The following is a 12357-nucleotide window of genomic DNA, read 5'->3' as shown; positions in this document are numbered from 1 at the left end:
CAATTTGCTCTACCCGGACCAATTCGGTACTAGCATTGCGAAGAACATTCCAGTGACTTTCAATCGCTTATAGTGAATTTATATTTCTGCAGCTTTGTTAGCTGATATAATATAGTTGACATAACTTATGAAATGACCCGCGTATATACATATGAGCATATACAGGGACATCACTTTATTTTTACCAACATTTTTAACATTAACCTGGCTATACTAGGAAACACTGTTACCCCCCTTCCATTACAGAAGTTTGGTGTTGTTAGTGCAATATGTAAACAAATCATTTTACTAGCTATAGGAGTAGAGAAAAGTAGTGCATCCATTTATGTTACAGGGAAATAGAGTATTACGATTTTCAGTTTGGTCATTACTTTACAGTATTTTATCAAAAAACAGTACAATAGTAACAATTTTTTTTCACAAACTCAATTCTTCAGGCGGTTATATTCATTATGTAATGTCTACTTTATTCAGCATATTACTAATCTAATTTATTCCTGAGAATGTTGTGAGCACTTCCGTAAGAAACCCCAATTTCTACAGCTAACTTCTTGACCGACTTATTAGGACCTCGCTACATCCTTTCTCTAGCATCTTCTACAACATCTTCTGTCACCTTTGTTGGCCATGTTACACTTTTCTTCCTTTCTGTACACTCTGTTGCTCTAAATTTATCTACCAGATTAATGACATTTCTACGAAAATATTCCGTAATGATATAATCAGGAAATTGTGAAAAAAAATGTTGTTCACATTCGGTTATATTGTAATTCCAGTTTCCATCATCGTCCTTCATACCTACAAACAGTAAAACAAAACTCTTGTTTAAATAATGCTGTTAAGTAGCGTACCATATTATAGGGTAACGTACTTTCGGTAACTCTAATCTCCACTTGTGCTCAGTCCACACAGATTAAATTCAGTTATGCTACACACCATACCTGTGTGAAAATAGATTTCAATAATATAAGCTCTTTCTTCTATAGAAAATGCAACATATTTCTGAAACACGCTGTACTCTCTACTGTTTATTTCACTGCTAGCAAGAGCGGCCGTAAGTTTGTGTGGCTGACGTTAGCATGGACATTAGTGAAAGGGGTGGGGGTCAAGTACATTCAGAAACGCAGGTACAATAAAAATTGAAGTAAAAATAAAATGATGTCCCTGTATATTTGAATGAGAAAATTCATTCAGATTTTGCTTTTTATGCAAATGTGTATGTGATAATTGAGGACCGTTTTTGCAAAGCTTGCTAACTGCAAGATTTGCAAAATTGAGATTTTGATGGATTCATTAACATAAGGCAGGCCTCTACATGATGTTCAAAGCTTCTTATTAAAATTGGGTTATTTGTCTTCATTGTAGTGTGTCAAAGTGTGATCGTTTTTTCAAAACTTGCTTTCTGCTATAAGTAAGACATACAGCAAAACTTGCTTACTATAGTGTTTTGTCTCTCCTGTAAAATTTAGTTTTTTTTTTCAGTTAGCAAGTTTTGCAAAAACGGTCCTCAATTAGACTTGCCAACCGTTACGTACTTTCCGGGACAGTCCCAATTTCGAGCATTGCGTCCCGAGTCCCGAATTAATTTACACACGCATCAAAATGTCCCGATTTCATAGCATATTAGATATTTACAGCTCATTTTCGTTCCTACTATATTGTTGGATTTAGTCCGGATTGGAAGAAATTTCCGCACAGTCTCGAGACATGCTTCCAATATGTGACGAAATGGAGAAATGACTCTTCTACGCGTGTTCGAGGAAGAAATTTAATTCTTGTTGATGTGTCAACAGAGTAACTGGTGTAATGATCATAATACACAAGTTAGGGCAGGTTTGATACTTACTGAATCATCTGTCCCCTGTGCTTATCTTATGCACTTAGACTTTAGTTCAGCGCCATTCAGTATTATGTCCACTTGATACGTCATTCATTTGTTTCGACGGAAAAGTGAAAAAAAAAAAATATATATATACGGGATGGACCATTTAAGTTGATACTGTACAATATCTAAAAAACTAAGCGTTGTAGAAATAAATGTGTTGAATAAAAGTTGCTTGATATTATGGGAGAAAGTAAATGCCATTTTCGTGTTCTATTTGGAGGACGTTGTGATGGTTATCATAGGATCAATTTAATTTTTTTAAAATAGGAACCTACATTTTTTTATGTTGTTTCCTCATTCCTCATAAAAAACTAAACAACTTTCGTATGAAGCACTTTTCGATTGTTCTTACACCAACGTAAATAACAACAAAAATTATGAATGGCTGTGTACGAAGAGAGCAATGAATGGTTGGACCCATTCGAAACATTCCAACATCATAGAAGGCAAGGAGGCAATGAGACATTGTGTCTGTTGTTTTTTAACCATTTGTGGTCCACTTAAGTTGATACTGTCCAATATCTCCAAAACTAAGCATTGTAGAAAGAAATGTCTTGAATAAAAGTTGCTTGATATTATGGAGGAAAGTAAATACCATTTGTCATGTTTTATTTGGAGAACATTTTAATGGTCATTTGAGGGTCAAGATACGTTTTTTAATGGGAACCAATATTTTTATTTTGTTTTCTTATTCCTCATCACAAAATAAACAGATTTTGTAAAACCATTTTGTAGTACATGGTTCTTTCTCTGGTGTAGATAATTAAACATTGATGAAAGGTAGGTACACAGAGTATCACTACTGTACCGGTATTGTACAGTATTATTTCATAAGCATCGTACCTTAGCGTAATAAATGTTCAAAATGATGCCTTTCTACCGCAATGCATTTTCCAACTCTGTGAAATTATACATAACGTAAGCGTTAACTTAACGTTACAGTAAAATCAAGAAGTTATACCATCATTCACGATGGAAACATAAACATAACAGCAAACATACTTGGTAACCATGGAAACCATGTCCGTCCAAGTGGTTATGCCGCAGGATTGTAGAAAGGGGGGAAATCACGTGACAGTTAATTACTTAACTAGGCCCTTTTATTTAAGTTATTTTAGACAGTTATATAATATTACGTCCAATTCCTAACAGAAATTAATGTTTTCAGAAAAGATCTAAGACAGCCCAGCTTTTACAGAGGGGCGTTCAGAAGGAGGTGGGTGAAATCGGGATGCGACGTAGGCAAACGGACAGTACCTGTGCAATAATATGATTCAATATTGAAAGTTCTTTCGTCACTGGAAAACGCGAACATATTTCTGGAACGTACTATACTCACTAACTCAGTGCTGTTTACTACATGCGGCCTTGATTCTGTCTGGAAGACAGTTGGAACTTCATTAGTAGAAGGGGTGGGAGTGAAGTACATTAAAAAACTCAGGTACAATAAAAATTGAAGTAAAAATAAAATGTTGTTCCTGTACATCTTTGTGGCTAAGTGAAGGTTCATTACAGAGGCAAAACGTTATAGGTAAGACGCTCAAGCTTGTAATATTGCGGGAAATAGTTGAGGATATTTGAACTAATATTTTCACTGTCAATATAGACAACATTACATATAAATTGTGTAAAATAAACGTAAAAGTGACAAAAACAGTGCACTGAAAGACACTGCAATACCAAAAGACACAAAGTGTATTGAACGTAATCAAAAAAAAAAAAAAAACAGTACTATTACAATCTGAATATTATGAAGATATTAACTCGACGTTTAGCCTGGATTTTTGTAACATAGCATGATGTTCAGTACGAACATTCCAATTAATAAATTAAATAATCTACATTTTATTGAATTTCTAGAAAAGTACATAGAAAATTAGTGGGTTTTCAGTGATGTGCGACATGTAATATCCTAATCAAACACGAAAAAATATCAGACAATACAAATACCTTGTACTAAATCACGCATCAATATCGTCATATGCTATTCAAAGAATTTCTTGGAATATAAAATAATTTTAAAGTGACATCCACAAATGTTCAAGTTCCGTAACTTACGAATGCACGTTATTATTCACTGCAAAGTTCACGACGAAAACGAACTCACGGCTCAAGCATGTGTTACTAGTATAGCTTCAGAATGTCGGCAGTTGACTGTACTCCACGAACACGCAGCGACGATGTGTTTGTTTACATCCTTATCCGTTGCAGTACCTGTGTTCGGCGTACTATATACCCAATGTGTCTTTAACTTCAGTCTTTAGGTAGATGGAATACGAAGCCTAGCAATGAGTAAATTCATTTTAGTAATATTATCCGATTCTAATTTTATTTATTGTAACTGCATATTTACATTTCAAATTAAGTAAATACAGATTTCACTGTCTAAATTTACAGATATACTGATAGGAAATAAAGATATGAAAGAACAGCAAATAATTTCAACCTGAATCGACTAGAAGTATGCCAAAATCAGGCCCTGCGACTAATAACTGGTGCAGCAAAATCAACCCCAATCACGACAATGCAAACCCTAACCCAGAACCCTCCAATATATCTCACTCTAGAGGAGCAGGCACTAACACATCATGAAAAAATGCTACGGTTAACAACAACAATATGGGAAAAAAGACTGTTACAACCAACCAAGTTGAAAACACAAACAAGTTTCCTGTCCAAAGTCACGGAAATAAAAACAGAATTGAATCTCCCTAAATCTAAAGAAAACATTTTAAGCAGAGAAAACCCTCTAACCTTCGAACCAATTAACATTCAACTAGATTTAGAAGAACCAGTTATAAAATCTGAAACTTCCAAACCTGTACTAAAAGCGCTGGCATTAGAAGCTGTGAACAATAGATACCCACCAGAAGAATGGTTACATATCTACACAGATGGGTCTACTATCGATAACAACTCAGGATCAGGAATTACCTGTGCGTTATTCTCATTTTATCAACCAGCAGGACATCATACAACAAATTTTGATGCGGAAATAATGGCTATTCATATCTAACTCCAACACCTACTATACAGAATAGATAAATTTCAAAATGCTGTCATTCTCTCTGATTCTAAAGCAGCATTATATGCAATAAATTCATATAAAATGATGTCAATCCAAATTAAAGAATGTCACAAAATGATCCAACAACTTCAAAAACTACAGAAAAGAATTCAATCGCAATGGATACCTGCACATTGCGGAATTGATGGAAATGAAACTGCTGACTTTCTTGCCAAAAAAGGATCCAATTTAATTCAGAATACAAATACAAGCCTACCTTTTACATCCATCAAAAGACTAATTAAAAATAAATATAAAAATCAAGCAAAACCAAGCACTGTGTACCAAAGCCAAAGATAAAAAATGGAGCATTTTAATAAAAAAACCAGAAATTATTCCAGAAATCCCACGTAAATATGCAGTAGCAAAATTCAGACTGCTTACAGAACACGATTATTTGGCCAAACACTTGAATAAAATAGAAATTTACACAAATCCAAATTGCCCTCTATGCAACAAAGAAGAAGAAATGACTGAAGATCATCTACAAACCTACGAAGTTCTACCTGATGGATCCACCACAGAGAAATATTGGAGAGCAAGAACGCTAATGGCTTCGTTGCCAAAGCCCGGCATTAGATAACAACAATAAGATATGAAAGAAAGAGAGAGATATTATGTAGACGATAATGCTAACTACTAAAATAAATAATAAGACTAATAAAATTGTATGAAGTATTAACTCTTTCCGCTGTTTTATATTGTTCGAATGTTAGTTTGGTTTTTAACATATTGTTACTATGCAGGATGGGCACAAAGTCACGTTACTCCCTATATCTCAAATATACACACTATTTATGTAATTCCGATCATAATAACTGTTGTGAGGTCTGGGCTGCTAGGTGGCCAGTCGAGAAGAGCTGATAAGATGAGTGACCCATGGCCAATCAAGCATTGTGGAAACCTGTGACAATGCGGTGTGGGGTTTCATCAAAAGCATTGTTGCACAGGAACGGCACGACACCATTGATGAATTGAAGGACGTCGTGTGTCGCACTTTCCAACAGATTACACCAGCAATGCTGAGGCGAATGTCACAACAAACCTGGCGACGCATTATTTTGTGTGAGGAGAATGATGGGGGACGCTTAGGACACACAGTTAGTGTAAAGTGGATGTACAGTCGCGTGCAAATTAATCAGAACAACGTAATTACTTATGCAAAAACACTCAAAAGGGATAAAAAAAGGATCTAAGACATACTTCAGTAATCTATGTGGCCTCCCTTGTTCCTAATAACAGCTCTGAGACGATTTGGCATGGATTCCACTAATTTCCCACAAATATTCTTCACTTTTTCATCGCGAAACCATACACCAATGAGGGTAGAAATCATCTTCTCCTTTGTAGAACAATCCATTTTTTGCATTCTTCTTTTGCAAATCGACCACAAGTTCTCAATGGGGTTGATGTCGGGTGAGTTGCCTGGCCAGGGGTGTACCTGAATATTCTTCTTGTTGAAGAATTCTGTAGTTTTTCGAGACGTATGGCATGGTGCCAGGTCTTGTTGAAACACACCTCTGCCATCCGGAAATGATTTTTGCAGCTGGGGTACGATTCTGGTTTCCAATAAGTGAATATATTTGTCAGAATTCATCATTCCCTTGATAGGTATTAATGCTCCAAGCCCTTCATGTGTAAAACAACCCCAAAACATTACTTTAGGGGGGGTATTCGGGTGCTTGTTGGAGATGAGCTGCTGTTACTTTTTCGGATCCTTTCCGTACGTAAGAAACATGGTGGCCGTGGACCTCGAAATGAGACTCATCGGAAAAAAGTACATTCTTGCAGTCATTCACTGTCCAGTGTTGATGTAATTTTGCCCACATTAAGCGTTTTTTTGCACATAACAGGGGTTAGCAGTTGCTTCTTAATAGGCTTACGAGCCCTTCGTCCAACTTCCAAAAGCCTACGCCGCACTGTTGTGACGTGAATATTCGCCCCAGTGGTAGCCATTAACTCGCGGGTTAAGTCGACAGCAGTTAGCCTAGGATTTAATTTACTTTTCCTGACAAACGATAATCTGCAGGTGAAGTCTTCTTTTTCCGGCCACAGTTTCCTTTTTCTTGGGGTGTGATGGATCCAGTCTCCCTGTATCGTTTTATGGTCGAATTAACAGTAGCCAAACCGTTGTGACATTCTGCAGCAATTTGCCTCTGTGTCATAGAAGATGCTCTGCTAATGTTATAATTTTAGACCGTTTTCGTGGAGTTGTATCCATTTGTGAAGACGACAGAATGTACACAGGATTGCAGTATTAAGTCTTCAACACAACTGAAATGCTTATAAGTACAAAACGACAGGCAAAATGTCACATATTATAAAAAAAATAATGACAGACCTTCAACAATGGAATTACACGTACTACAGATGTGAATTAAAGCGGTATGAGCAGCTGTGAGGCCAACAATGACAGAAAATGTAAAAATATGTCGTGTTCGGATTAATTTGCACGCTACTGTATGTCTGCATTATGACCGGAATTATACAGGGACATCATTTTATTTGTACTTCAATTTTTATTGTACCTGAGTTTTTTAATGTACTTCACTCCCACCCCTTCTACTAAGGAAGTTCCAACTCCACACAGAACCAATACAGCAGATAGTAAGCAGTACTGAGTTACTGAGTATAGTACGTTCCAGAAATATGTTCGCGTTTTCCAGTGACGAAAGAGCTTTCAATGTTGAATCATATTTTCGCACAGGTACTGTCCGTTTGCCTACGTCGCATCCCGATTTCCCCCACCTGCTTCTGCTCGCCCCTCTGTAAAAGCTGGGCTGTCTTAGCTCTTTTCTGAAAACATTAATTTCTCTTAGGAATTGGAAGTTTACGTAATATTATATAGCTGTATAATTTAACTTAAATAAAAGGGCCTCGTTAAGCAATTAACTGTCACGTGATTTCCTCCCTTTCTACAATCCTGCGGCATAACCACTTGGACGGACAGTAGATAGCATGTCTGAGTAATTTTATATTTTCGGGTCGGGCAGAAGTAAAGATTGAATTTACAGTATGTAGAGTAGGTACAGAATTATTTCAACATGAGTTACTAGTACGAAGGACGAAACTGGCAATTGGAATTAGATGCAATAGTCTATAGTGCGATAATATGCACAAAAGAACTGAAGCCTGTATCGAAATGAACGGCCACCATTTTCAAAATTGCGTTTAAATATTCATATTATGATTATTTTTCAATTTAACTTCTTTCTCTATATTGTACGCTAATGTGCTGTATACAGTATAATATACACTGCATAATGAATACATTCCTATGGATAACTCACTTCGTGAGTAAAAACACTTATTCTTAATACAGTACTGTACTTTGATTAAAGAAAAACCTAATGAAAATTATCAAACTCAAAATCGCGAATTTCCTAGTTTACGTAAATGGATGAACTACTATACCTAGTAGAGTGATTTGTGTTTTACGCCAGTATCATCGAACTCCAGTCTTGGAGGGGGGAGCAAGCGGTGTTTCCGGTTCTCTAAAGGTATAGACAGGTTAATATTAAAAATGTCAGTAAAAATAAAATGATGTCCCTGTATAAATAGTGTGTATATTTGAGGTATTTGTGGAGAGTAACGGGACTTTGTGCCCACTCTGTACAACAAAAAATGTAGCAAATCCACAAAGTGTTTCTATATAATTTTTTTTAAGAAAATGAAACAGATTTCGGAATAAACCAGGTTGGACATTTCTACGTAATTATGAAAAAGAATCCGTTAATATTACATAATAATGTAAAGTCATAGGGGTCAACGAGGCCTTCCTGATTTGTGAATTATAATTGCTTAGGTATTATTTGAAATTGTTATTTGTAATTATTATAAAATAACTTGAAAATCAACTCCTTCGGTGACGACAACCATGAATTAATATAAGAACTTTAAATCAAATTTAAAATGTAGTTTAACTTACTTCAAGCTGACCCCAACCAATGACAGTGGCGAGTGTGTCATCAGCGGGAGTTTGTCCTTGAGGAGGCAGAGAAACGGGTTTCACATCCACTCCATCGATTTGGAAGGGGTTCGATACCTGAAAATTAATAAAAACATAACCGATATTGAATTAAATTCAAGTCGTTAAAAATACGTATTAAAGCATTAATGATGGCTAAGTGCCGATGAATGAGGATTTATGTCGTTTTTAATGATCTTTGTTGATGAGACTGTGCTAGAAGGAATAGATGAAGAAAGAATAACACTGAAGCTGATCAGGAAGAGAAAAAGAAATTGTCTCGTTCACTGAAAGTGAAGAAACCGCCTACTGAAATATCCACTAGAATGGTGAATGGAAAGTAAATTCGGGTCAAAAGAAGATATCAAATGACAGAGGACATTAAGATAGACGGACCGTAAACAGCAACTTGTTATGAGACGTATATTATTTACGTGTAATTGAACTATTCAGATTTTCTATATTTATTTATTTATCTAAACGATAACAGCTCCCGGTATTAATAGACTGCCACAAAGACAGAGCATATTGTGCAATAGGCAGTTGAAAGTACAGGGACATCATTTTATTTTTACTTCAATTTTTATTGTAACTGAGTTTTTGAATGTACTTCACTCCCACTGCCAGTAGCAAACTTCCACACACAACCAAAGCCGCAATACTGCATTTAATGCAGTTAAAGTAATCTACGATCATGGTAAACAACACAGAGTGTGTGAGTATAGTATGTGTCCAGAAATATGATGACATTTTTCAGTGAAGAAAGAACATTCATTCACTATTGAATCATATTTTCGACAGGTAGTGTGCGTCCGTTTAGTTACGTCGCATTCCGATTTCCCCCACCCGTTTCTGCTGGCCCCTCTATAAAGGCTACTGGCTGGGCTGTCTTAGCTTTTTTCTGAAATAATTTGTTATTAGGAATTGGACTTCTACGTAATATTATACAACTATTTGAAATAATTTAAATAAAAAGTAAGTGTCACGTGATTTCACTCCTTTCTAAAACCTTCCTACATAACCACATAGACGGACAGTAAATAGCATATATCAATAAATTTATCTATACGGATCGGGTAGAAGTGAGAATTGAATTGACAGTACGTAAGGTACACTGTTATAGAGTAGGTACAGAATTATTTCAATAGGCGTAGGAATATGGCTCCCCCATTTCGCCTGATTTGAGTGCTTTGCATTACTTCTTTGGGGTTACTGTAAAACAATTGTGTTTCCTAACATCCTACAGCAATAGAATTAAATAATTACATTCAAGAAACCATACATTCAATTTCAGAAGATATGCTTGAAAACGTTTTTGATAATATGCACAAAAGAACTGAAGTCTTTATCGAAATGAACGACCATCATTTTTAATAATTTATTTAAATATCCATATTTTGATTATTTTAAAAATTCACTGTAAATATTGTATGCTAATGTGCTGTAGACAGTATACTGTACATTGCATAATAAATGCGTCCGATTGGATAGTTCAGTTAGTGAGTAAAAACACTTACTGTTAATATTGTACTGTATTTTGATTAAATAAAAACCCGACGAAAATGATCAAACTCAAAATAGTAACATTTCCTAGTTTACGTAAACGGATGCACTACTTTTCTTCCCTCCTATACCTAGTAAAGTTATTTGTATTGTATTTTACACTAGTGTCGTCAAATTTTGGTTGTGGAAGGGGGAAATAAACAGTGTTATGTTAAAAATGTTATGTTTTATTTAACGACGCTCGCAACTGCAGAGGTTATATCAGCGTCGCCGGATGTGCCGGAATTTTGTCCCGCAGGACTTCTTTTACATGCCAGTAAATCTACTGACATGAGCCTGTCCCATTTAAGCACACTTAAATGCCATCGACCTGGCCCGGGATCGAACCCGCAACCTTGGGCATAGAAGGCCAGCGCTATACCAACTTGCCAACCAGATCGACTAAACAGTGTTTCCGGTTCTTAATCTTTAATCCAAAGGTATAGTCAGGTTAATATCGGAAATGTTAGTAAAAACAAAATGATGTCCCTGTATAAATAGCATACATAATTATGTTTAAGTCAAATGGAGTCACACAACAATGACAAGAAATGATTGAATAAATAACTAGGTACTACTTAATTATTTGAAGATCACTGTTGGCTGTAGAGATGGTTTCGGAGTAGAAATATGGATCCTCTCAGAGCTGCAAGAAAGATATCATCAATTGCCTTCCTCTGTAGGCCGAAACGTTGTCAGGTCTGGAAGAAGAAACCGGGAATAGTTCCGCACGCTCCAACCATAAGGCCTATTACTTCAATTTGTTGTAGACCGTATTTGTTCATGAAATATGGAATGGTACGTACATAGTGTCGTTTTTTCCGCTATTTACATCTTCAGGTTGGCTCTTTTGTTTTTCAAATCTAACTTTGTGATTGATGATGTAGCCATTGTTGTTATTTGGCGGGATGGCAATCATGTCTGTTCTTCTTGTACTGCCATTTGTCTGCCAGTCCGTGTACTTCTTCGAATACTTGAAAATTTATTGATCTAAACTGTTCGGCGATCATCGAACGAATTCTATGGTGTCGTGAGTAACGGAGTACTTCACCGTGCGGACAAGAGCCCAGGACATGTGCAAGTGTTTCTGGCTCTCTGTGGCATCGCCGACAGAGGATGTTGTCCCGAGTCCTGCCCGGAAGGGAACGTACGGAAGACACGTGTGCAGTCATTTTAATAGCTTCGCGCCACTCGCTAGAGGTTAGGCCTTCACGATGTCGTATCCAGGAATTCGCCGGAGTAAACTCGCTGTATAGCTCTACGCCAAGACCTTTCTGAGGTAGCTGAGCCCACTCCTCTAATTCCTTTTCTCGCAGTTTTTTCCTCATACATCGAGCGTCATACAAACTGGTTCGTGGGTCTTTAATTACGTTGGATGTCTCGGTTAACTGCAAAGATTTGACGCATTCGGTGCTTTCAGTAAAGAGATCTCGAGTGGCTGTGACGTAGGGATTGGCTGACAGTGTGAGGACGCGACAAGTATTGGCGTGCTGAAGATGGACTTCCCACTCTGCTTTGAAGAGACCAAGACCTTTACACTTCATATCTGAATAAAGCATATGGTCTAGCGCAGGTATGCTCATTCTCTGACTCCCGATTACGTTCTGTAATCACAACCTTCGAATGTAGAGCGTGCTGTTCCCCGTTCGAAGCTCGACGGATGACTGCGGAAGGCAGTTCAAGTACTTAGTAAACGTACGAACAGTGCGGGACAATGACACAGTCAAAACCTTCTGTAAGCAAACGATCATTCCGTACAGTGTGGGAGGAAGAGTATTTTTGTTGTGAAAACGTAAAGTGTTTGCTATGTTGTAAGGTATTGTCAGGAATACTACTGAGCAACATAAAACATTATACGCTCTGCCATCCAGAACATGCCGAAGTGACAGGGAAGCT

At 36.8% G+C, this 12357-nt stretch overlaps 1 protein-coding gene across 2 annotated transcripts in view; it reads right to left on the bottom strand.

Moving 5' to 3' along the window:
- Positions 1-12357, bottom strand: part of LOC138700354 (trypsin-1-like) — a 44741-nt gene that overhangs the window by 12127 nt on the left and 20257 nt on the right. For both annotated transcript variants that reach the window (XM_069826925.1, XM_069826926.1), the window contains one exon: positions 8881-8997. In XM_069826925.1, coding sequence (XP_069683026.1) covers positions 8881-8997 — 117 coding nt within the window. The remainder of the gene's footprint in view (positions 1-8880; positions 8998-12357) is intronic.

The sequence above is a fragment of the Periplaneta americana genome, chromosome 5, assembly GCF_040183065.1.
Source record: "Periplaneta americana isolate PAMFEO1 chromosome 5, P.americana_PAMFEO1_priV1, whole genome shotgun sequence".
NCBI lineage: Eukaryota > Metazoa > Arthropoda > Insecta > Blattodea > Blattidae > Periplaneta > Periplaneta americana.
Note: the sequence above shows the minus strand (reverse complement) of the source record. Positions and strands in the feature narration are given on the sequence as shown.